This window comes from Gobius niger (assembly GCF_951799975.1).
Source record: "Gobius niger genome assembly, chromosome: 11".
In the NCBI taxonomy this organism is placed as follows: Eukaryota; Metazoa; Chordata; class Actinopteri; order Gobiiformes; family Gobiidae; genus Gobius; species Gobius niger.
This window is the reverse complement of record NC_136862.1, coordinates 1,281,174-1,307,361: the sequence shown is the minus strand read 5'-3', so window position 1 is coordinate 1,307,361 and position 26,188 is coordinate 1,281,174. Positions and strand designations below refer to the sequence as shown.

Genomic DNA, 26,188 nt, shown 5'->3' with positions numbered 1-26,188 from the left:
GGCTGTGGAGACCGCAGGGGAACCTGCAACCTGGCATTCTGCCCCAGCCATGTGAGAAATCCTGCGCGTTTTATAATAATAATAATAATAATGCGCTTTATATAGCGCTTTTCTGGACACTCAAAGACGCTTTACATTGCACTATTCGTTCACTCCATACTCGGTGGTGGTAAGCTACTATTGTAGCCACAGCTGCCCTGGGGTAGACTGACAGAAGCGAGGCAACCAGTCTGCGCCATCGGCCCCTCCGACCACCAACCACTCACTCACTACATTCGCTAGGCTTCCTGGTGTTACTAAACGGTCTCCCATCCAAGTACCGACCAGGCCCTTCCCTGCTGAGCTTCCAAGGTCTGACGGGATTGGGCAGAGCAAAGGCGGTGTGGCCACATTAGCTACATATTGACAAACAGGATGAGGAAGGATTACGCACGGTTCTGAGAAGTGGCAGCCGTGCATCCATGTGCATCCATAACTCTGTCCCTCAAAAAGGAAAGACCTCGCCCTGGTCACACTGCGCTGGTTACTCTTATCATTTGATCAAACTTTAAGTGATAAGAGTTTGCCAAAACGGCCCAACTCCCTGTGCAACGTGCGCTGTGTCGGGGGAAAAGGGGTTTGTGGACCACTAGGGGGCGATGGCGGACCACCACTGGTCCGCGGATCACACTTTGAGAATTACTGTTCTAATTACATGACAAGCACCTGGATGAAAAGGTCATTTGCAAAAGCTGATATCTCCATCTTTTTTCAAAATTGTTTTGGATTTTTGTTACGACTGACTGTCTTGTGAGTAAAGCTGTGTGAATTAAATTAAATTAAATTAACTACTTTTACCTCTCCGTGGTCATAGTTCATGCTCTGTTAATAAGTGACTGAGTGTGGATGTCCTGCTAACTTGTTCAGGTTGGTAAACACCAGCTGCTACTAAACAGAAAATGCAGCTCAGAAGGAAACACGCGGTTCTGCTGTGGATTCTTTTCTGTTCAGGCCTGGCAGAAGCTCTGGAGCCCATCAGTACCACCATCGCCGTGGGAGCTGTGGGAATCGGCATGGGAATCGGCCGGTATGCCGCCTGCTATTTCCGTGAGTGTTGTCAACCGGACTGGATTTCCTTCAACCACACAGGTCTTCAGCTGGACCTACGACGAAGACTGTTTGGACAACATCTGGCATCTGGGATCATCCTGAAAGCTCTAGACGGGTTCATGAATAATGACTCCCCAAAGAAGCCCCTGGTTCTGTCTCTTCATGGACCGACCGGAACAGGAAAGAACTTTGTCAGTAAAATCATTGCTGAAAATCTTTACAAGAAGGGAATGAACAGTCATTTTGTCCATGTTGTTATTGCTACACTCCATTTCCCACACGTGAGCCGAATCGAGACCTACAAGACTCAACTGAAGCAGTGGATCAAAGGCAACGTCTCCAGCTGTGCTCGGTCCATGTTTATTTTTGATGAGATGGACAAGATGCCGCCGGGACTGATGGACAGCATCAAACCGTACCTGGATTATTACGACAAAGTGGACGGTGTGTCTTATCGAAAAGCCGTCTTTATCTTTCTCAGCAATGCTGGAGGACAAAGTATTATAGAGACAACTCTACAGTTTTGGAAAGCTGGGCGAGACAGGGAAGAGATGGAGCTCAGAGATCTGGAAAAGACGCTCTCCCTGTCAGCCTTTAATGATGAGAGCAGTGGTTTGTGGCGCTCCAGTTTGATTGATAAGCACTTGGTGGATTTATTTGTTCCTTTTCTTCCCTTGGAGCACAAACATGTGGTTCAGTGTGTCTTGGCAGAGATGGAGGCCAGAGGTGTAGAACTAGACAGATCTACAGCAGAGCAGGTGGCAGAAGATTTGATTTACTTTTCGTCGGAGAAAATATTCTCAAGCAAAGGCTGCAAGACCATAGTGAGTAAACTGGACTTCTATGTGTAACTCCCTGGAATATTCAAATAAAGTTACGAACTGCACTTTTTAAATGAGAGGCTTTTCTGCTGCGCTAATGACCTCCTCTGGACTTACATCGAGAACATGGAATTAACTATAAAAATGTGATTTAGAATTCGTTGAGTCCTTGAGTTGTTGAAGCAGAGGCGGGTAGTTACATTTGGAAGAAATTGTACTTCTTAGACTAGTTTTATCACGCTACTTTTTACTACTACTACTTGAGTAAAATTACAATGAAGTGTCTGTATCTAAAGTAAAATGAAAAGTTTTTTTTACGTCAAAGGCTTAGCATAAGCGGCTAACGCAGTCAGAGTTTAGCATAAGCGGCTAACGCAGTCAGAGTTTAGCATAAGCGGCTAACGCAGTCAGAGTTTAGCATAAGCGGCTAACGCAGTCAGAGTTTAGCATTAACGGCTAATACAGTCAGAGTTTAGCATAAGCGGCTAATACAGTCAGAGTTTAGCATAAGCGGCTAACGCAGTCAGAGTTTAGCATAAGCGGCTAACGCAGTCAGAGTTTAGCATTAACGGCTAATGCAGTCAGAGTTTAGCATAAGTGGCTAATACAGTCAGAGTTTAGCATAAGCGGCTAACGCAGTCAGAGTTTAGCATAAGCGGCTAACGCAGTCAGAGTTTAGCATTAACGGCTAATACAGTCAGAGTTTAGCATAAGTGGCTAATACAGTCAGAGTTTAGCATAAACGGCTAATGCAGTCAGAGTTTAGCATTAACGGCTAATGCAGTCAGAGTTTAGCATAAATGGCTAATGCAGTCAGAGTTTAGCATTAACGGCTAATGCAGTCAGAGTTTAGCATAAATGGCTAATGCAGTCAGAGTTTAGCATTAACGGCTAATGCAGTCAGAGTTTAGCATAAATGGCTAATGCAGTCAGAGTTTAGCATTAACGGCTAATGCAGTCAGAGTTTAGCATTAACGGCTAATACAGTCAGAGTTTAGCATAAGCGGCTAATGCAGTCAGAGTTTAGCATTAACGGCTAATACAGTCAGAGTTTAGCATAAGCGGCTAATACAGTCAGAGTTTAGCATTAACGGCTAATGCAGTCAGAGTTTAGCATAAATGGCTAATACCAGGAGTTGTTCAAAATCCACGCAGTAATATAATAATAATAATAATCAAAGATTCAAGATGGCGGATGCTGGCACACACTGGATGCCGCTCCGTCTCTGATCTGATACGTTTTCTGTTTTATCTACGCTATGCTGGCTTTGTTTTGCTTTCAAATCCACCACAAATATCTTCACTTTACTGTGCGGATACCAAACTACTCCTGGTATTATTACGCCTTACAATATAGTTTTGCTTAGAATATCCACATTGTTTAATTTTGTGTAATTATACTTTGTAGTACTTTTGTTTATATAGGGAAAAAATATTAAAAATAAAAATATTGAACAAATAAAATGTTGAGTCGAGTGAGTTACTGTGTCATAGCGACCCCTGAGCACCAGAGGGCAGCGTGAGCGTGTACGAGCAGAGAAGAAGACCAAAAGCGTAAACAAACATGGCTGCCGTGTGGCGTTAGCTCCGAACAGAACCGAACAAACCCGAGCAGACCCGAGCAGACCCGACCCTCAGAGCCTCGAAGCTTCACCTTAGAGCGGACTGAGCCTCTGAAACATGGCCCTGGTGAAGCTGGAGGAGGAACCAGGTACTGTGCGTTTGGAAAGAAATATTCCGGCTGCATGAAATCCTGATCTCGAGGCAGGGCCGGACTGAGACTGAAACCCAGCCCTGGACTCTGGTCAGCCGGGCCCAAATTATTATGATAGATCCATGGCCCAAACCGGCGTAAATGCGACACTTCCACAAAGACACGTGTTAACTTCTGACCCCCCGCCTTAACCGAGCGCGTTTTCTCCAGTTTGGCTTTACCCCAATCCAAAAACTTCTGGAAAAAAGCAACAAAACTGAGACGAAAACAATGATGGAAATGTGACAAAAAAAGTGACGAAAAACTGAGGAAAAAGTGGAAAAAAGTCACAAGAAATTGACGAAAAAATACAAAAAATGTGACAAAATGTGACAAAAAAATGACAGAAAAATCACAAAAATGCGACAAAAATTTGATAAAAATGGATGAAAAAATGACAAAAAAAATGTGACAAAATGTGGCAAAAAAATGACCAAAAAATGACAAAACATTGATGAAAAAGTGACAAAAAATCACAAAAAAATCACAAAAATGCGCCAAAAAATTGATAAAAAATGAGTGAAAAAATGACAAAAATGACCAAAAAATTTGACAAAATTTGACAAAAAAAAATACAAAAATTTGACCCAAAAATGACTCAAAAGTTACTAAAATGAGTTGAATATCCAACAAAAAAAATGATTGGAAAAAATGTGATGACGTGAGGAAAAAGATCCTCTCGGTTCAGGTGGGAGTTAAGAGGTTAAGCTTTTAGATTTGGGTAAAGCTCAGTTTCACCCGGGGGTAAAGTGTGCTCTTCCAGAACGGACATATGGCAAGTCCGCCCCTGTCTCGAGGCGTAAATGTTCTCATTTATAAACAACATTACCCCATTCGTAAGTTACCTCTGAGTCTGTCATCAGAGGCCAGTTATTCGCTTGAATCAGTTTTCTTCAAAAAGTTATTTTATCTTTAGAATATTAGAACATGCTAATGGTTAGCCTAGCCCTTGCTACGTAGCTCTAGCTTCATTTTTTTCCCTCATTTCCGGGCAGTTTAATTTGAAAATCTTGCAAAATGTCGATGTTATTTTCAATGCATAGAATAATAGAGCGTCTAAAGTTATTAACCTCTTAACTCTCACCTGAACCGAGCAGGTTTCTCCCGTTTGTGTCACAAAACGAGATGAAAAAGCCACAAAGAGCGACTAAAAAGTGACAAAAACACAAAACAGGAGACAAAAAAAACCTTCGAAAACACAACAGAAATGATTAACCCCTTAACTCCCACCTGAACCGAGCACATTTTCTCCAATTTGGCTTTACCCCAATCCAAAAGCTTCTTGAAAAAAGGTGAGAAAAAGCAAAGATGTGACAAGAATGTGATAAAAATGTGACAAAAAATGTGACAAAAAAATGACAAAAAAGTGACAAAAAAATGACAAAAAATGTGACAAAAAAATGACAAAAATGTGACTAAAAAAATGACAAAAAAATGACAAAAATGTGACAAAAAAATGACAAAAATGTGACAAAAAAATGACAAAAATGTGACAAAAAAGTGACAAAAAAATGACAAAAAATGTGACAAAAAAATGACAAAAATGTGACAAAAAAATGACAAAAAAGTGACAAAAAAATGACAAAAAAATGACAAAAAATGTGACAAAAAAATGACAAAAAATGACAAAAAATGACAAAAAAAATGGAAAAAAAATGGAAAAAAAAATGACAAAAGTGACAAAAAAATGACAAAAAATGTGACAAAAATGTGACAAAAAAAATGACAAAAAAATGACAAAAAATGTGACAAAAAAATGACAAAAATGTGACAAAAATGTGACAAAAAATGACAAAAAATGACAAAAAAATGACAAAAATGTGACAAAAATGTGACAAAAAATTGACAAAAAATGACAAAAAAGTGACAAAAAATTGACTAAAAGTGACAAAAAAATGACAAAAAATATGACAAAAAAATGACAAAAATGTGACAAAAAAATGACAAAAAATGTGACAAAAAAATGACAAAAAAGTGACAAAAAAGTGACAAAAAAATGACAAAAATGTGACAAAAAAATGACAAAAAATGTGACAAAAAAATGACAAAAATGTGACAAAAAAATGACAAAAAAATGACAAAAAAATGACAAAAATGACAAAAAAGTGACAAAAAATTGACTAAAAGTGACAAAAAAATGACAAAAAATGTGACAAAAAAATGACAAAAATGTGACAAAAAAATGACAAAAAAGTGACAAAAAAAATGACAAAAAAAATGACAAAAATATGACAAAAAAATGACAAAAAAATGGACTAAAAAATGGACTAAAAATGACCAAAAAAAAGATTAAAAAAAGACTGAGTTGAAAAAAAAGAGTTGAATGGCTGTAGTGAATGTCTTGAAATAGGCCTCTGTCTCTTTAAGAACCTCTGAGCCTTTAGACACGCCCCCTCCACACGCTGTCTGTGGCATCAGTGGGGAGGGGGTTCTGCTGAGGAGCAGTGGTTGGTTACTCGGCTGGTGACCAAAGCTCGGAGGCGTCTCCAGGAGGTGGGGGCGTTCCTAGGAGGACTCAGGCAAACCTATCCCTAAAATGGCCGCCATCAGAGTTTTTACAGATTACTCAAAGATACGTGAATGTGCCAAGGCAACACTTCAGCCATGTTTTTAATGAGGGAGTGACAGAATAACATAATGGAAAGCTGGAAAGTTGGTCTAACTGTTTCCTTTCGTCTTGTAGGTGAGCAGACATTAGGAGGCAACAGCTCAGTCCTTCACTTGAAGAAAGAGGAACCAGAGGAAGTGGACATCAAAGCAGAGCCAGAAGACTTCCCTCTGATCACCGTGTGTGTGAAGAGTGAAGAGGAGGAGCCAGAGTCTTCTCTCCTTCATCAAACCGTGAAAGAGGAGCCCGGAGAGGAGCCCAGAGAGGAGCCCAGAGAGGAGCCCAGAGAGGAGCCCAGAGAGGAGCCCAGAGAGGAGCCCGGAGAGGAGCCCGGAGAGGAGCCCGGAGAGGAGCCCGGAGAGGAGCCCGGAGAGGAGCCCAGAGAGGAGCCCAGAGAGGAGCCCAGAGAGGAGCCCAGAGAGGAGCCCAGAGAGGAGGACGCTGAAGGAGCCGAGAGCGAAGGAGAGAGTTCTTCTGACACTGACGACTCCGCAGACTGGACTCCGCAGACCGAGGTCAGCAAACATCTGCGAGGTCCGGCTCCCGGGACTCCGGTCAGCGCAGACGGGGGCGGAGCGAAGTTCACGTGCTCCCACTGCGGGAAGGGCTTCAGAACCGTCTCCAAACTCATCACTCACGAGCGGACCCACACGGGGGAGAAGCCGCACACGTGTTCGGTCTGCGAGAAGGGGTTCATCCAGAAGCAGAACCTGGACGTGCACATGAGGACCCACACGGGAGAGAAGCCCTTCAGGTGCGAGGTCTGCGCCAAAGTCTTCTCCGCCATGTGCAGCCTGAAGGCGCACATGAAGGCTCACACGGGGGACAAGCTCTTCCAGTGTCCCGTTTGCTCGCAGGGTTTCACGGTGAAGCGGGACCTGAAGCTCCACGTGAAGACCCACACGGGAGAGACGCCGTTCGGATGCTCCTTCTGCGGGAAATGTTTCGTCCAGAAGCGGCTCCTGAACCTGCACGTGAGGATCCACACGGGGGAGAACCTGCACGAGTGCTCCGTCTGCGGGAGGGGGTTTATACAGAAACAGAATCTGATCCAGCACATGAGGACGCACACGGGAGAGAAGCCCTTCACATGTTCAGTCTGTGACAAAGGCTTTTCTCAGAAGCAACATCTGGACCGACACGTGAAAACGCATTCTTAGCTTAGACCAGGGGTGCCCAAAGTGGGGCCCGCGGGCCAAATTTGGCCCGCCGAAACAGTTCTGTTGGCCCGCCAGAGGGTGACCTACTTTTGCGCTGCGTGTGGTTAAAACTAACTCATTCTCAATGGTAAATATGGATGCAGTACACTTTTTGACCACCAGCGTCAAATTGGGGGCGCTGTTTCACTCCTTTCACAAAGCTAAGGAAACACTGTTGTGGTGTCTATTTATCAATTACAGAGCTTTGTAGCATAAACTTTCACAGTTTTCCAACTTTTATTGCAAGGGTTGTTGACATCGACAACAGTATATGTTAAAAATTGACTTATTAAAGAATTGATGCTGAACTGACACTTTCAAAATACTCTAATGTGGCATTTTCTTTGAGTTAACCTCTTAAGTCCCGCCTGAACCGAGGGGATCTTTTTCCTCACGTCATCAGATTTTTTTTCCATAATTTTTTTGTTGGGTATTTAACTCATTTTTGTAACCTTTTTGTCACATTTTTGTCCTTTTTTAGTCATTTTTTTGTCATTTTTTGTCATTTTTTTTGTCACATTTTTGTAATTTTTTTTGTCACATTTTTGTAATTTTTTTTGTCACATTTTTGTCATTTTTTTTGTCACATTTTTGTAATTTTTTTTGTCACATTTTGGTCATTTTCTTGTCATTTTTTTGTCCATTTTTTATCACATTTTTGTCACATTTTTGTATTTTTTTTCGTCACTTTTTTGTCAATGTTTTCTCACTTTTTTCTCACATTTCCATCATTGTTTTCGTCTCAGAATGAGTTAAAGTTACTGTAGGTGCTGCAGATACAGGTGTTTTTTTTCGGCACTAAATGCTACAATTGGCATAGCTACCATTTGTTTTAATATAGCATGTTATTTGCAGTTAAATGTGTTTTTCGTGCTTGACATCGCTGTGTTTGGCCCGCGACTCACAGGCACTTTTTAATTTTGGCCCTCGGAGACAAAAAGTTTGGGCACCCCTGACTTAGACTCATGTGGACAAAGGGCAGAGAGAAAACATCGGCCCGGGACTTTTGGGTCAAGACCGGCCCTCTAAAAAAAACAAAAAACAGTCATATTCAATAGTGGAGGTGATGAGCAAAACAATAAACCCTTGTCTTGAACTAAAACAGTCTAAGCTACGAATCGAGGACAACACTTACATTTTGTTTCTGCTGAATTGGCTTGTTGCGCGGTGTGGCTATGCTAGTTCCTCTGACCTGAAGGTGTGAGCGCCAGGACTTCCTGTCTGTTTTCTTTTCCTGGAATAATAATCATATTTTCTAAAGATTATGTTGTGGGCGGTGAGTTCCCGGTCGATGACAAAAAAAAAAAATGACAAAAAAGTGACAAAAAAATGACAAAAATGTGAAAAAAAAAATGACAAAAAATGACAAAAAAATGACAAAAATGTGACAAAAAAATGACAAAAATGTGACAAAAAAATGACAAAAATGTGACAAAAAAATGACAAAAATGTGACAAAAAAATGACAAAAATGTGACCAAAAAATGACAAAAAATGACAAAAAAATGACAAAAATGTGACAAAAAAATGACAAAAATGTGACAAAAAAATGACAAAAATGTGACAAAAAAATGACAAAAATGTGACAAAAAAATGACAAAAATGTGACAAAAAAATGACAAAAATGTGACAAAAAAATGACAAAAATGTGACAAAAAAATGACAAAAATGTGACTGAAAAATGACAAAAAATGTGACAAAAAAATGACAAAAATGTGACAAAAAAATGACAAAAATGTGACAAAAAAATGACAAAAATGTGACAAAAAAATGACAAAAATGTGACAAAAAATGACAAAAATGTGACAAAAAAATGACAAAAATGTGACAAAAAAATGACAAAAAATGTGACAAAAAAATGACAAAAATGTGACAAAAAAATGACAAAAATGTGGAAAAAAAAATGACAAAAAAATGACAAAAAATGACAAAAATGTGACAAAAAAATTACAAAAATGTGACAAAAAAATGACAAAAAAATGACAAAAAAATGACAAAAATGTGACAAAAAAATGACAAAAATGTGAAAAAAAAATGACAAAAAAATGACAAAAAAATGACAAAAATGTGACAAAAAAATGACAAAAAATGTGACAAAAAAATGACAAAAAATGTGACAAAAAAATGACAAAAATGTGTCAAAAAAAATGACAAGATGATCATTTACTGTGTTCAAATCATGATGTAACGAGTTCAGAGGAGACGCCTGTGATCATGAAGGATTGATGGTTTGTTCTGAAGCTAAAGGCTAACATGCTATAAAAAAAATATACATAAAAAGGCACTATTTCAAATTGTGTAATGCGTTAACCCCTTAACTCCCGCCTGAACCGAGCACGTTTTCTCCAGTTTTGGCTTTACCCCAATCCAAAAGCTTCCGGGGAAAAGGTGAGAAAACAGCAACAAAACTGAGACGAAAACAAGGATGGAAATGTGACAAAAAAGTGAGAAAACATTGACATAAAGTGACAAAAAATTGATGAAAAAGAGGCAAAAATGTGACAAAAAAATTACAAAAATTTGACAAAAATGTGATACAAATTTGACCAAAAAAAATTACAAAAAAATGGACAAAAAATGACAAAAATGTGACTAAATGTGACAAAAATTTGATAAAAAATTGACGATTTTTTTTTTTAAAAAGGTGTTACAAAGTTAGAAGAAGAAGAAGTTGCAAAAGTTACAAAAATGAGTTGAATACCCGACAAAAAAAATTATGGAAAAAAAAATGTGATGAAGTGAGGAAAAAGATCCTCTCGGTTCAGGCGAGTTTAAATTAGCCTTTAGCTTCAAGACAAAGGAACTCACTGGTCTGAGCTAATCTTAATGGAAATGAATACAAACAGGAAGTACTAGCGCCCACAGCTTCAGCTCAGAGGAACTAGCGTAGCCACATTGTGCAACAAGCCGATTCAAGCTCACGCCTCAGAGACTCAACACTTTCATCTTTTCATTTACAACTTGAAGGAACTTTTGTAAAATGACTTAACAATCTTAAAATGTGAGTTCCGTTAATGAAGTTCCACTCGCGACTGTGACACAAATAAACTTCTCAAAACCAAATGACCGACTGTAGATGAAGATGAAACGGTAAAACTCACCTCAGAGTCAGAGAGGTGTTAGTGAGGACAGAAATCACAAAAAGGCCAAACATTGTAAATCCTTTCAATGGAAACTAGAAGATTTACAAACTGCACTGACGACGAGTCACCTGACAACTCCCAGCATGCACTTCTTTGCAAACATTTGTCTAAAATGTATAAAAATAGAGGTCTGAGGTTCTGTGGGTCCTGGAGGGAGTTACAATAAACTATTTCCTCTGATATTCACAGTGTGAGGGGCATGAGTGTGATGTCCCAGAGGCTCATTGCTCATTATACCAGATTATCTGAACCATGACTCGCCACCAGAGGGCGTCACATCCCTCTAGTGGAGGAATTGTGTAATTGCATCTATGTAAAGACAGAGACTCTGATGGCTCTTTCAGCTAATTATGGGCCGGAAGGTATAACGGGCCTTATCTCGATCTGACCGGCCCAAAAGTACGTCGGCCCACCAGGAAAACTCCCCAATCTCCCGATGGCCGGTCCAGCCCTGTGTGCAAAGCTGGGACGATAATGACATTGTGGGCAGGGCCGGACTGGGACTGAAACCAGCCCTGGACTCTGGTCAGTCTGGCCCAAATCAGCGTAAATGTGACACTTCCACAAATACACATGTGAACCTCTGACCCCCCGCCTTAACCCAGAGCATTTTCTCCAGCTCGGCTTTGCCCAAATCTAAAAGCTTCTTGACTGGAGAGCAACACTGTAACGCCTCATTTGAAAGATAAGATCTAGAAAAGTCACGGGAACTTTTTGTCACGTCGCTGCATTTTTGTCATGTTTTTGTCTCTTTTTTTTCATATTATTGTTTTGTTGTGTTTTTGTCACTTTTTTGTCACTTTTTTGTTGCTTTTCCAGCACATTTTTTGTTTTTGGAGGCTTTTCTTTTAACCCCTTAACTCCCACCTGAACCGAGCACATTTTCTCCAGTTTGGCTTTACCCCAATCCAAAAGCTTCTGGAGAAAAAGCTGCGAAAATAGCGACAAAACTGAGACGAAAACAATGATGGAAATGTGACAAAAAAGTGACAAAAATGTGACAAAAAAGTGACAAAAATGTGACAAAAAAGTGATGAAAAATTTACAAAATGTGACTAAAAAAATAAAAATAAATAAATGACAAAAATGTGAAAAAAATACAAAAAAATGACGAAAAAAATGACAAAAATGTGACAAAAAAACGACAAAAATTTAACAAAAAAACGACAAAAAATGACAAAAATGTGACAAAAAATAGATAAAAAATGGACGAAAAAATGACAGAAATGAGTTGAATATCCAACAAACGAATGGGGAAAAAATGTGATGACGTGAGGAAAAAGATCCTCTCGGTTCAGGCGGGAGTTAAGAGATCAAGCTTTTAGATTTGGGTAAAGCTCGGTCGGGGTAAGGGTAAAGTGAGAGGCCAGACCGGTGGCCCTTCTGTGCTCTTCCAGAACGGACATATGGCCAGTCGCCCCTGGAGGCCAGAGACACAGGAGCAAAGAGATAAATAAATACACTGACCCTCCCCGACCTTCATCACTATGGAAACATGAGGCTGTAGGAGAAACACCCAGGCCATCAGAGACAGAGACCCAGGACACTCAGAGACCCAGGACACTCAGAGACCTAGGACACTCAGAGACCCAGGACACTCAGAGACCCAGGACACTCAGAGACCTAGGACACTCAGAGACCTAGGACACTCAGAGACCTAGGACACTCAGAGACCCAGGACACTCAGAGACCTAGGACACTCAGAGACCCAGGACACTCAGAGACCCAGGACACTCAGAGACACTCAGGAACATCACACACATGGATCTGCTCAGTTCTAGGGTTAATGAAATTATCACGATATTTACCTTTGGTTTAAAAAAAAATTCACTGAAGCTGCAGAAATGACGGGAAACGGGTAATGAAATATTCCTCTTCATTCATTCTTCTGTAAATGTCATATTGAATGAGACCTAATAAAGTATTTAAACAAATTCAACTAAAAACTTCTTTTTTTTACAGTAGATATAAATATAATATATAAATATATATATATACACCTGTATATAAATATACAGGTGCTCGTCATATAAAAATATCATGAAAAAGAGCATTTACTTCTGTAATTCAACGTAAACTGTGAAACTAATATATGACATAGACCCATTACATTCACAGTGGGACACGTACAGACTTTATTTTATGCTTGGAGGTTGTGCTGGGGGGAGGAGCCTGAGCTTGTGGGGGAGGTTGTGCTGGGGGGAGGAGCCTGAGCTTGTGGGGGAGGTTGTGCTGGGGGGAGGAGCCTGAGCTTGTGCGGGAGGTTGTGCTGGGGGGAGGAGCCTGAGCTTGTGTGGGAGGTTGTGCTGGGGGGAGGAGCCTGAGCTTGTGTGGGAGGTTGTGCTGGGGGGAGGAGCCTGAGCTTGTGCGGGAGGTTGTGCTGGGGGGAGGAGCCTGAGCTTGTGCGGGAGGTTGTGCTGGGGGGGGAGGAGCCTGAGCTTGTGGGGGAGGTTGTGCTGTAGGGGAGGAGCCTGAGCTTGTGGGGGAGGTTGTGCTGTAGGGGAGGAGCCTGAGCTTGTGGGGGAGGTTGTGCTGTAGGGGAGGAGCCTGAGCTTGTGCGGGAGGTTGTGCTGGGGGGGAGGAGCCTGAGCTTGTGCGGGAGGTTGTGCTGGGGGGGAGGAGCCTGAGCTTGTGTGGGAGGTTGTGCTGGGGGGGAGGAGCCTGAGCTTGTGCGGGAGGTTGTGCTGGGGGGAGGAGCCTGAGCTTGTGCTGGGGGGGAAGGAGCCTGAGCTTGTGCGGGAGGTTGAGAAATACCGACTAGATATAGTCGGGCTCACCTCCACGCACAGCTTGGGTTCCGGATCCCAACTCCTGGAGAGAGGCTGGACTCTCCATGTTTCTGGAGTTGCCCACGGGGAGAGGCGGCGGGCTGGGGTGGGTTTGCTCATATCCCCCCAGCTCAGCCGCCACGTGTTGGAGTTCACCCCGGTGGACGAGAGGGTCGCGTCCCTACGCCTCCGGGTCGGGGACAGGTCTCTCACCGTTGTTTCGGCCTACGGGCCCAACATCGGTGCAGAGTACCCGGCCTTCTTGGAGTCCCTGGGAGGGGTACTAGATAGTGCTCCGACTGGGGACTCCATTGTTCTGCTGGGGGACTTCAACGCCCACGTGGGCAACGACAGTGAGACCTGGGAGGGAGTGATTGGGAAGAACGGCCTCCCCGATCTGAACCCGAGTGGTGTTCTGTTATTGGACTTCTGTGCTAGTCACAGTTTGTCCATAACGAACACCATGTTCGAGCACAAGGGTGTCCATAAGTGCACGTGGCACCAGGACACCCTAGGCAGGAGGTCGATGATCGACTTTGTAGTTGTGTCGTCTGACCTCCGGCCGCGTGTCTCGGACACTCGGGTGAAGAGGGGGCGGAGCTGTCAACTGATCACCACCTGGTGGTGAGCTGGATCCGCTGGCAGGGGAGGAAGCCGGTCAGACCTGGCAGGCCCAAGCGTGTTGTGAGGGTCTGCTGGGAACGTCTGGCGGATCCCTCTGTCAGTGGGGTCTTCAACTCCCACCTCCGGAAGAGCTCCACCCAGATTCCGGGGGAGGCGGGGGACATGGAGTCAGAGTGGACTCTGTTCTCCTCCTCCATTGTCGATGCGGCTGCTCGTAGTTGTGGCCGTAAGGTCTCTGGTGCCTGTCGCGGCGGCAATCCCCGAACCCGGTGGTGGCGCCCGGAAGTAAGGGATGCCGTCAAGCTGAAGAAGGAGTCCTACCTGGCCTTGTTGGCTTGTGGGACTCCTGAGGCAGCTGAGAGGTACCGGCAGGCCAAGCGTGCTGCAGCTCGTGCGGTCGCAGAGGCTAAAACTCGTGTCTGGGAGGAGTTCGGGGAGGCCATGGAGGAAGACTATCGGTCGGCCTCGAAGAGATTCTGGCAAACCGTCCGGCGCCTCAGGAGGGGGAAGCAGTGCTTCACCAACACTGTTTACAGTGCGGGTGGGGAGCTGCTGACCTCGACTGGGGATGTTGTCAGGCGGTGGAAGGAGGACTTCGAGGACCTCCTCAATCCCACCATCACGTCTTCCAATGAGGAAGCAGAGGCTGGGGGCTCGGAGGTGGGCTCGCCCATCACCGGGGCTGAAGTCACCGAGGTGGTGAGAAAGCTCCTCTGTGTCTCGGGGGTGGATGAGATTCGCCCTGAGTACCTTAAGTCTCTGGATGTTGTAGGACTGTCTTGGCTGACACGTCTCTGCAACATCGCGTGGCGGTCGGGGACAGTGCCCCTGGATTGGCAGACCGGGGTGGTGGTCCCTCTCTTTAAAAAGGGGGAACCGAGGGTGTGTTCCAATTACAGAGGAATCACCCTCCTTAGCCTCCCCGGTAAGGTCTACTCCAGGGTGCTGGAGAGGAGGATCCAGTCGATGGTCCAACCTTGGATCCAGGAGGTTTTCGTCCTGGTCGTGGCACACTGGACCAGCTCTATACCCTCCGTCGGGTGCTCGAGGGTTTGTGGGAGTTCGCCCAACCAGTCCACATGTGTTTTGTGGATCTGGAGAAAGCGTTCGACCGCGTCCCTCGTGGTGCCCTGTGGGGGGTGCTCCGGGAGTATGGGGTCCGGGGCCCTCGTGGTGCCCTGTGGGGGGTGCTCTGAGAGTATGGGGTCCGGGGCCCTCTGCTAAGGGCTGTCCGTTCCCTGTATGAGCAGCAGGGGCAGTAAGTCAGACCTGTTCCCGGTGCGTGTTGGGCTCCACAGGGCTGCTCTTTGTCACCGGTTCTGTTCATTACCTTCATGGACAGAGGGCGCAGCCGGGGGCCGAGGGCGTCCCTCATCTCTGCTGTTTGCAGACGATGTTGTTCTGTGGGACCTTCAGCTGCTCTGGGGTGTTTGCAGCTGTGAGCGGCCGGGATGAGGATCCGCACCTCCAAATCCGAGGCCATGGTTCTCCACCCGGAAAAGGTGGTTTCCCCTCTTCAGGTCGGTGGGGAGTCCTTCAACTGCAAGTCCTTTTAAAGTCCTTAATCCTTTACGAAACGGTGCCGAGTTTCTAACAGTGAATCAGGAGCAACACGCCCACTCGCTAATTTGAAGTACGACTCGCACTTTAGCTCCAGGCTTAGCAAATGTATCAATCAATCAATATCAATCAATAGTTTTGTATTGTCCAGGATCACAACAGTGAATGCCTCACAGGGCTAACTGGCTAACAGGCAAACAGGCAACCTCTGACTGTGTTAGCCGCTAACGCTAACCTCTGACTGTTTTAGCTGCTAATGCTAACCTCTGACTGTGTTAGCCACTAACGCTAACCTCTGACTGTGTTAGCTGCTAATGCTAACCTTTGACTGTGCTAGCCACTAATGCTAACCTCTGACTGTGCTAGCAGCTAATGCTAACCTCTGACTGTGTAAGCCGCTAATTCTAACCTCTGACTGTTAGCTGCTAATGCTAACCTCTGACTGTGTTAGCCACTAATGCTAATGCTTGTCCAACAGGGCAGACTAAGCTGGGTAGGGAGTGTCAGTGGGCGGCTTTAATGTAAGATTAAGATAAAAAATCAGATTTATTTCCCATGACACCAAACATTGTGTGAAACAAACATAAAATCATGAAAAAAATTGAAAGAAAATGGCATGAAAAAACTAAAAAAAATAAAATAATAATTCTTTATCGATAAAGATTAAGCTTTTTCTGCTTAATCATTTTTCTCACAGAGGGAAAAAACAACTTTTTTTTTACACAAGATACAGACAGTTCATTGTAATTTTTCTCAAGTGGTTGAAGTAGAAAGTACTGTGGTAAAACTACTCCAAGTACGAGTACTACCTGCCACTGCCCTTTCTTCCAGGGAGTTACACATAATAGTCCAGTTTACTGTCAATTGTCTTGCAGCCTTTGCTTGAGAATATTCTCTCAGGCTTCGGAAAGTCTATAAAATCTCTAGCCACCTGCTCTGCTACAGACATGTCTGGTTTTAGACCTCTGGCCTTCATCTTTGCCAAGACACACTGAACAACATGTTCGTGCTCCAAGGGAAGAAAAGGAACAAATAAATCCACCAAGTGTTCATCAATCAAACTGGAGCGCCACAAACCACTGCTCTTGTCATTCACCACTGACAGGGAGAGCGCCGATTCCACATCACAGAGCTTAATCTCTTCCCTGTCTCGCCCAGCTTTCCAAAACTGTAGAGCTGTCTCTACAATACTTTGTCCTCCAACATTGCTGAGAAAGATAAAGACGGATTTTCGATAAGACACACCGTCCACTTTGTCGTAATAATCCAGGTACGGTTTGATGCTGTCCATCAGTCCCGGCGGCATCTTGTCCATCTCATCAAAAATAAACATGGACCGAGCACAGCTGGAGACGTTGCCTTTGATCCACTGCTGCAGTTGAGATGTATAAATCTCAAATTGGCTTTTGTGGGGAAAATGGAGTGTGGATATAAAAAGATGAACAAAACGGCTGTTTATTCCCTTCTTGTAAAGATTTTCTGCAATCATTTTACTGACAAAGTTCTTTCCTGTTCCGGTCGGTCCATGAAGAGACAGAACCAGGGGCTTCTGTGGGGAGTTATTATTCACAAACCCGTCTAGAGCTTTCAGGATGATCCCAGATGCCAGATGTTGTCCAAACAGTCTTTGTTGTAGGTCCAGCTGAAGACCTGTGTGGTTGAAGGAAATCCAGTCCGGCTGACAACACTCACGGAAAAAACAGGGAATGTTTAAATATCTGGAAAAACCACTGGTGAAAGCCATGCTCGCTCCGGCCAGGCCTGACCAGAGAAAAACCCACAGCAGAACCGCGTGTTTCCTCCTGTACTCCATTTTCTGTAACGTGGTGTTCAGTCAGTGTCTTTCCTCTTGAATAATGTGCACTTCCGTGTTTAATAACTTGTCATCAAACCTGCTTTGTAGGTCTCGCCCTGAGTCTTTAACCGGGGGGAATGTGCTGCAGCTCGAGTCCTGGGAAAAGGATTGACATATGACAAATCCAAATAGGGATAAATTTTAAAAAATCATTACATTTAATTGTTGGAAATCATCTGATACAATAAAATCCTTTTCACCTTTAAATAAAAAATGAATATCTCCACTTGAGTTTTGAGTTTTTCCTGGATGTGTTGTGAGTCAGAGGACAGGGACACCCACACGGCTCGTCACCGCCTGCAACTTCACGCACACTTGGAAAAAGAGCATTGGTTTTTGTTTTTAGGAATGCGTCTTGTACGTTTCCCCGGTGCCCGTTATTCAATCCAATTCACCAAATCTATGTCAAAAAGCAAAACTAGGCAATCCGTTTGTGTCCGGGTTCCGAGGTTTATTTGGTTAGCCCGATAACCCGTTAGCCCGTCAGAGGTTAGCGTTAGCGGCTAGCACAGTCAGAGTTTAGCGTTAGCGGCTAACACAGTCAGAGGTTTGCGTTAGCGGCTAGCACAGTCAGAGTTTAGCGTTAGCGGCTAACACAGTCAGAGGTTTGCGTTAGCGGCTAGCACAGTCAGAGGCTAGCGTTAGCGGCTAGCACAGTCAGATTTAGCGTTAGCGGCTAACACAGTCAGAGGTTTGCGTTAGCGGCTAGCACAGTCAGAGTTTAGCGTTAGCGGCTAACACAGTCAGAGGTTAGCGTTAGCGGCTAGCACAGTCAGAGGTTAACGTTAGCGGCTAGCACAGTCAGAGGTTAACGTTAGCGGCTAGCACAGTCAGAGGTTAGCGTTAGCGGCTAACACAGTCAGAAGTTAGCGTAAGCGGCTAGCACAGTCAGAGGCTAGCGTTAGCGGCTAGCACAGTCAGAGGCTAGCGTTAGCGGCTAGCACAGTCAGAGGTTAGCGGCAGTGGCTAACACAGTCAGAGGTTAGCATTAGCGGCTAACACAGTCAGAGGTTCGCGTTAGTGGCTAGCACAGTCAGAGGTTAGCGTTAGCGGCTAGCACAGTCAGAGGTTAGCGTTAGCGGCTAACACAGTCAGAGGTTAGAGTTAGCGGCTAACACAGTCAGAGGTTAGCGTTAGCGGCTAGCACAGTCAGAGGTTATTGTTATCGGCTAGCAGAGTCAGAGGTTAGCGTTAGCGGCTAACAGTCAGAGGTTAGCATTAGTGGCTAACACAGTCAGAGGTTAGCGTTAGCGGCTAGCACAGTCAGAGGTTAGCGTTAGCGGCTAACACAGTCAGAGGTTAGCGTTAGCGGCTAACACAGTCAGAGGTTAGCGTTAGCGGCTAGCACAGTCAGAGTTTAGCGTTAGCGGCTAACACAGTCAGAGGTTAGCGTTAGCGGCTAACACAGTCAGAGGTTTGCGTTAGCGGCTAGCACAGTCAGAGGTTAGCATTAGCGGCTAACACAGTCAGAGGTTAGCGTTAGCGGCTAGCACAGTCACAGGTTAGCATTAGTGGTTAACACAGTCAGAGGTTAGCGGCTAACACAGTCAGAGGTTAGCGTTAGCAGCTAGCACAGTCCGAGGTTAGCATTAGCGGCTAGCACAGTCAGAGGTTAGCATTAGTGGCTAACACATTAAAAGCTAAACGTGTCCAGGAGCCTCCAGAAGAACTCTCTCATCCCACATCGTCGTAATCCTCGTCCTCCACGTCGATGTCGTCGTCGTCTTCGTCCGTCCCGGAGGAGGATGAATCCAACCACTGTCACATGATGATCACAGAAAACATTTGGACATTTTCTTTTTGGAAATTTCTTTCAAAGAGGAGAAAGATTAACCAGTGACTTTAAAGCAGAGGCATCCGGACCCATGAGGTGCAAATGATGTCACAAATACACAAGTAAAGCAACACAAACACATATACATAAATATAGAAATACAAATACAACAAATTTCATCTTCATTTAAATAAAAATGGCGACTCATTGATTACTTTGTTATTTATTCATATTTAGTGTTTGGCAGCCGCGGTCCTCCGTAGAGCTGGGTGTTTCACTGATGTTCGGATTAGAAGTTGCTGAAATAGGAAGTGCACATTTCCTGTTCACTTGTGGAGCTGAAAATGCAGCTCAGAAGGAAACTCGCGGTTCTGCTGTGGATTCTTCTCTGGTCAGGCCTGGCTGAAGCTCAGGAGTCCATCGGTGCCGCCATCGCCGCGGGAGTCGTCCTTACCGGATGTTATGTCGGCTATCAAAACATTCCCTGTTATTTCCGTGAGTGTTGTCAACCGGACTGGATTTCCTTCAACCACACAGGTCTTCAGCTGGACCTACGACGAAGACTGTTTGGACAACATCTGGCATCTGGGATCATCCTGAAAGCTCTAGACGGGTTCATGAATAATGACTCCCCACAGAAGCCCCTGGTTCTGTCTCTTCATGGACCGACCGGAACAGGAAAGAACTTTGTCAGTAAAATCATTGCTGAAAATCTTTACAAGGAAGGAATGAACAGCACGTTTGTCCATGTGTTTGTAGCTACACTCCATTTCCCACACGTGAGCCGAATCGAGGCCTACAAGACTGAGCTGAAGCAGTGGATCAAAGGCAACGTCTCCAGCTGTGCTCGGTCCATGTTTATTTTTGATGAGATGGACAAGATGCCGCCGGGACTGATGGACAGCATCAAACCGTACCTGGAATATTACGACAAAGTGGACGGTGTGTCTTATCGAAAAGCCGTCTTTATCTTTCTCAGCAATGCTGGAGGACAAAGTATTATAGAGACAGCTCTACAGTTTATGAAAGCCGGGCGAGACAGGGAGCAGATGGAGCTCAGAGATCTGGAATCGGCGCTCTCCCTGTCAGCCTTTAATGATGAGAGCAGTGGTTTGTGGCGCTCCAGTTTGGTTGAGAAGCACTTGGTGGATTTCTTTGTTCCTTTTCTTCCCTTGGAGCACGAACATGTGGTTCAATGCGCCTTAGCAGAGATGGAGGCCAGAGGCCTCAGACCTCACAGATGTGTCGCAGAGCAGGTGGCTGAAGATTTGATTTACTTTCCGTCTGCCAAAATATTCTCAAGCAAAGGCTGCAAGACCATAGTGAGTAAACTGGACTTCTATGTGTAACTCCCTGGAAGAGGCTTTTCTGCGGCAGGACCGGAGCCAAACACTTCCTCTGGACTTATATCGAGACACACAATTAACAAAATGTGATTTTGAATTTCTGTTGAGTCCTTGAGTTGTTGAAAAGCAGAGGCAGGAAGTACTCAGTTACTTTTTGAATAAATTGTATTTCTTAGATTTATCATACAGGACTTTTTACTATTTTACAATATTAATGTCTCTAAGTGTCTGTGTCCTGAGTGAAAGAAAAGTCATTATGTCCAAATGTTTCATTTTCATGGATAAATAAACATTTTAGAATTGTTTAGATTTTCCTGAATTTTCACGCCACTTCCTTTAAAATAAATCAGACTTTTTTACTCCATTTTATGACTGAGCTTTTAGGAATCAATGGCAGTAAAATATTAAAGCCGCTCTCAGCTGCTCAAACTGTTTCCCCGCCCGACCAGCGCCTGATCTGCCCTTTAGGCGGGACGTGAACAGGTTAGCATTAGCGGCTACCACAGTCAGAGGTTAGTGTTAGCGGCTAACACTGTCAGGTTAGCATTAGCGACTAACACTGTCAGGTTAGCATTAGCGACTAACACTGTCAGGTTAGCATTAGCGACTAACACTGTCAGGTTAGCATTAGCGACTAACACTGTCAGGTTAGCATTAGCGGCTAACACTGTCAGGTTAGCATTAGCGGCTAACAATGTCAGGTTAGCATTAGCGGCTAACAATGTCAGGTTAGCATTAGCGACTAACACTGTCAGGTTAGCATTAGCGACTAACACAGTCAGAGGTTAGTGTTAGCGGCTAACACTGTCAGGTTAGCATTAGCGACTAACACTGTCAGGTTAGCATTAGCGGCTAACACTGTCAGGTTAGCATTAGCGGCTAACACTGTCAGGTTAGCATTAGCGACTAACACTGTCAGGTTAGCATTAGCGACTAACACAGTCAGAGGTTAGTGTTAGCGGCTAACACTGTCAGGTTAGCATTAGCGACTAACACTGTCAGGTTAGCATTAGCGACTAACACAGTCAGAGGTTAGTGTTAGCGGCTAACACTGTCAGGTTAGCATTAGCGGCTAACACTGTCAGGTTAGCATTAGCGGCTAACACTGTCAGGTTAGCATTAGCGACTAACACTGTCAGGTTAACATTAGCGACTAACACAGTCAGAGGTTAGTGTTAGCGGCTAACACTGTCAGGTTAGCATTAGCGGCTAACACTGTCAGGTTAGCATTAGCGACTAACACTGTCAGGTTAGCATTAGCGACTAACACAGTCAGAGGTTAGTGTTAGCGGCTAACACTGTCAGGTTAGCATTAGCGACTAACACTGTCAGGTTAGCATTAGCGGCTAACACTGTCAGGTTAGCATTAGCGGCTAACACTGTCAGGTTAGCATTAGCGACTAACACTGTCAGGTTAGCATTAGCGACTAACACAGTCAGAGGTTAGTGTTAGCGGCTAACACTGTCAGGTTAGCATTAGCGGCTAACACTGTCAGGTTAGCATTAGCGACTAACACAGTCAGAGGTTAGTGTTAGCGGCTAACACTGTCAGGTTAGCATTAGCGACTAACACTGTCAGGTTAGCATTAGCGGCTAACACTGTCAGGTTAGCATTAGCGGCTAACACTGTCAGGTTAGCATTAGCGACTAACACTGTCAGGTTAGCATTAGCGGCTAACACTGTCAGGTTAGCATTAGCGACTAACACTGTCAGGTTAGCATTAGTGACTAACACTGTCAGGTTAGCATTAGCCGCTAACACGGTCAGCGGTTAGCATTAGCGACTAACACTGTCAGGTTAACATTAGCAGCTACTACAGAAGAGAGGCTAGCATCAAAGGCTAACACAGTCAGAGGTTAGCATTAGCAGCTAACACAGTCACAGATTAGCATCGAAAGCTAACACAGAAGAGAGGTTAGCATTAGCGGCTACCAAGGTCAGAGGTTAGCATCGAAAGCTAACACAGAAGATAGGTTAGCATCGGAGGCTAACCCACTCAAAGGTTCGCGTCTAACACAGTCAGAGGTTAGCATTAGCAGCAAACCCAGTCAGAGGTTAGCATTGGAGGCTAACACAGTCAGAGGTTAGCATTAGTGGCTAACACAGTCAGAGGTAAGCATTAGTGACTAACACAGTCAGAGGTAAGCATTAGTGACTAACACAGTCAGAGGTAAGCATTAGTGACTAACACAGTCAGAGGTTAGCATTGGAGGCTAACACAGTCAGAGGTTAGCATTAGTGACTAACACAGTCAGAGGTTAGCATTGGAGGCTAACACAGTCAGAGGTTAGCATTAGTGGCTAACACAGTCAGAGGTAAGCATTAGTGACTAACACAGTCAGAGGTTAGCATTGGAGGCTAACACAGTCAGAGGTTAGCATTAGTGGCTAACACAGTCAGAGGTAAGCATTAGTGACTAACACAGTCAGAGGTTAGCATTAGTGACAAACACAGTCAGAGGTTAGCATTAGTGACAAACACAGTCAGAGGTTAGCATTAGTGGCTAACGTTTACAGTTTTCTCTTTACGTTTACAACACTGACAACCTACGTTTGCAAAACCGCATTTGCGTTTATGTTAAAGCAGATCCTCGTATGAGACCGACACACACAGGCATTAATATCTTTGTGTGAGCGGGGGTCAGTGGGGTCAGTGGGTGGAGGGAGGGTTTGGGTTGTGTATCTTGTGTTTTTATGTTGATTTAATACACATTTTATGAAATTATGTTATTGGATTTTGCAAAATTACACATTTTTTACATAATGTGGTTTTATTACACAAAGAAGTGAAAATGTTATTACATCTGGAGCTGTTATTACAAACTCTACAGGGCTACGTGAGTGTTTTGGCCCAAGTTATGTCCCAGTCGATGCCCATTCTATCCAGCAGGGGGCGTCTTAAGCTAGTGAGAAAAGCCTGGAGAGACAGAGATATTTTAACCCCTTAACTCCCACCTGAACCGAGCACTTTTTCTCCAGTTTGTGTGACAAAAATGATATTCCCAACAAAAAAATGATGGAAAAACAATGTGATGGCGTGAGGAAAAAGATCCTCTCGGTTCAGGCGGGAGTTAAGAGGTTAATAATGTGTATTCTAATATAAGAAGTCAAAAACATAATAAAAAGAAAAAAAATGACTGTAAAACATTTGCCAAAATGTATCATCAATATAATCCATGATCCAATTTACAAACATGTAATATTTATATCACAGAATAAACCAGGGCGTTGTGGATGTTCTGAGTAAAACAATATTTAACATATTTCCATTTTTACAACAAATAAAGACGGACTAAAAGAGCAGAATGTCGGCCTGCGAGACACTTTAAAATCTCACATACCGAACGCTGAAACTAAAGCTCACACACAGCGGACCGGCCCCCGCTTTGAGACCCCCTGGATCAGAGTCCAGGAGCCTCCAGAAGAACTCCCTCATCCCACATCGTCGTAATCCTCGTCCTCCACGTCGATGTCGTCGTAGTCTTCGTCCGACCCGGGCTCAGGTCCGCTCTCCACCTGCAGGTAGTCGGGCTGGGACCAGCGCTCCACCCCCCGACCCAGCTCCGTCTCCGGGACTTCGTACGCTCCCTCAGGGCTCTTCACCGGCTCCTCAGCCAGGTTCTCGTAGCTCGGAGACTCTGGGACTGAAACAACAAGACAAATCTTTTATGTTCACCTCGTAGCCCCCGCCTGAACCGAGCAGATGTCCTCCAGTGTGGCTTTACCAGGGGCGGACTGGCCATGTGTCCGATCTGGAAGAGCACAGAGGGGTCTGGCCCCTCACTTTACCTTAGCCTCACCCCCGGGCGAAACCGAGCTTTACCCAAATCTAAAAGCTTAACCTCTTAACTCCCGCCTGAACCCAGAGGATCTTTTTCCTCACGTCATCACATTTTTTTTCCATCATTTTTTTGTTGGGTATTCAACTGTTTTTTGTAACTTTTTTGTAATTTTTTCGTCGATTTTTTGTCATTTTTTGGTAATTTGTTTATTATTTTTTTTGTCATTTTTTGGTAAATTTTTTATCAATTTTTTGTCATTTTTTTGTCACTTTTTTGTCACTTTTATGTCATTTCTTTGTCATTTTTTTGTCATTTTTTTGTCACTTTTTTGTAACTTTTTTGTCAATTTTTTGTCATTTTTTGGTCAATTTTTTGGTCATTTTTTTGTCATTTTTTGGTCATTTTTTTGTCACTTTTTTTGTCACTTTTTTGTCATTTTTTTAAATCATTTTTTTGTCACTTTTTGTCATTTTTTGGTAAATTTTTTATCATTTTTTTGTCATTTTTTTGTCATTTTTTTGTCACTTTTTTGTCATTTTTTTGTCACTTTTTTGTCACATTTTTGTCAATTTTTTGTCACTTTTTTTGTCACTTTTTTTGTCACATTTCTGTCATTTTTTGTCATTTTTTTGTCATTTTTTGTCATTTTTTGTCAATTTTTTTGTCATTTTTTTGTCATTTTTTGTCAATTTTTGGTAAATTTTTTTGTCATTTTTTTGTCAATTTTTTGTCACTTTTTTGTCATTTTTTGTCATTTTTTGTCATTTTTTTGTCATTTTTTGTCAATTTTTGGTAAATTTTTTTGTCACTTTTTGTCATTTTTTTGTAAATTTTTTATCTTTTTTTGTCACTTTTTTGTCACTTTTTTGTCATTTTTTAGTCATTTTTTTGTCATTTTTTTGTCACTTTTTTGTCATTTTTTTGTCATTTTTTTTGTCATTTTTTGTCATTTTTTTTGTCAATTTTTTGTCACTTTTTTGTCATTTTTTGTCATTTTTTGTCATTTTTTTGTCACATTTCTGTCATTTTTTCGTCAATTTTTTATCGAATTTTGTCCCATTTTAGTCATTTTTACGTCATTTTTTGGAAATTTTTTGTCTTTATTTTTCGTCCATTTTTCGTCAATTTCTTGTGACATTTTTGCCACTTTTTCATCAATGTTTTGTTACTTTTTTGTCACATTTTGTCACATTTCCATCATAATGCAGGCAGAGAGTTGACGTTTTATCCAGATCTAACACTGAGAGTAAGAAAAACATCCAAAAAATGTTCCCAACGATCCAATTAAACGAACCACCATCATTTTTATCCCAATTAGCAGGATTCAGATTGTTTAACAGTGAAATAATATAGAACTCAAAACTCAAACAAAAATGTGACAAAAATTCAACAAAAATGTGAAAAAAATGTGACAAAATAATTTAAAAAAAGACATTAATGTGACAAAAATGTGACAATTTTTTTTTTACATGACAAAAATTCAACAAAAAAATGACAAAAATTCAACAAAAAAATGACCAAAATTCAACTAAAAATGACAAAAATTCAACAAAAATGTGACAAAAATTAAACCAAAAAAATGACCAAAATTCAACTAAAAATGACAAAAATCAACAAAAAGTGACAAAAATTCAACAAAAAAATGACCAAAATTCAACTAAAAATGACAAAAATCAACAAAAATGTGACAAAAATTCAACAAAAAAATGACCAAAATTCAACTAAAAATGACAAAAATCAACAAAAATGTGACAAAAATTCAACGAAAAAATGACAAAAAATCAACAAAAATGTGACAAAAATTCAACAAAAAAATGACCAAAATTCAACAAAAAAATGACAAAAAATCAACAAAAATGTGACAAAA

General features: G+C 42.9%; 3 protein-coding genes across 3 annotated transcripts; 2 read left to right on the top strand and 1 right to left on the bottom strand.

Annotated features, from left to right (window-relative positions):
- Nucleotides 1-938: 938 nt before the first annotated feature.
- On the top strand, nucleotides 939-20,728 carry LOC306969984 (torsin-1A-like; the record flags this gene model as incomplete). Its single annotated transcript, XM_079565797.1, has 2 exons — nucleotides 939-2,102; nucleotides 20,680-20,728. The coding sequence occupies one exon, from the start codon at nucleotides 939-941 to the stop codon at nucleotides 1,938-1,940; it is 1,002 nt and encodes a 333-aa protein (XP_079421923.1). The 3' UTR covers nucleotides 1,941-2,102; nucleotides 20,680-20,728.
- LOC306970633 (torsin-1A-like) lies at nucleotides 16,400-17,308 on the bottom strand (the record flags this gene model as incomplete). Its single annotated transcript, XM_079566648.1, has 1 exon — nucleotides 16,400-17,308. The coding sequence occupies one exon, from the start codon at nucleotides 17,306-17,308 to the stop codon at nucleotides 16,400-16,402; it is 909 nt and encodes a 302-aa protein (XP_079422774.1).
- Nucleotides 19,487-20,547, top strand: LOC306969983 (torsin-1A-like). The gene has a single exon (XM_079565796.1). It carries the CDS (start codon nucleotides 19,538-19,540, stop codon nucleotides 20,540-20,542), a length of 1,005 nt encoding a protein of 334 aa, XP_079421922.1. The 5' UTR covers nucleotides 19,487-19,537; the 3' UTR covers nucleotides 20,543-20,547.
- Nucleotides 20,729-26,188: the final 5,460 nt, after the last annotated feature.

What these genes read in the sequence shown, in the direction of transcription:
- LOC306969983 (XM_079565796.1), top strand. Translation starts at nt 19,538, where the DNA reads ATGCAGCTCAGAAGGAAACTCGCGGTTCTGCTGTGGATTCTTCTCTGG.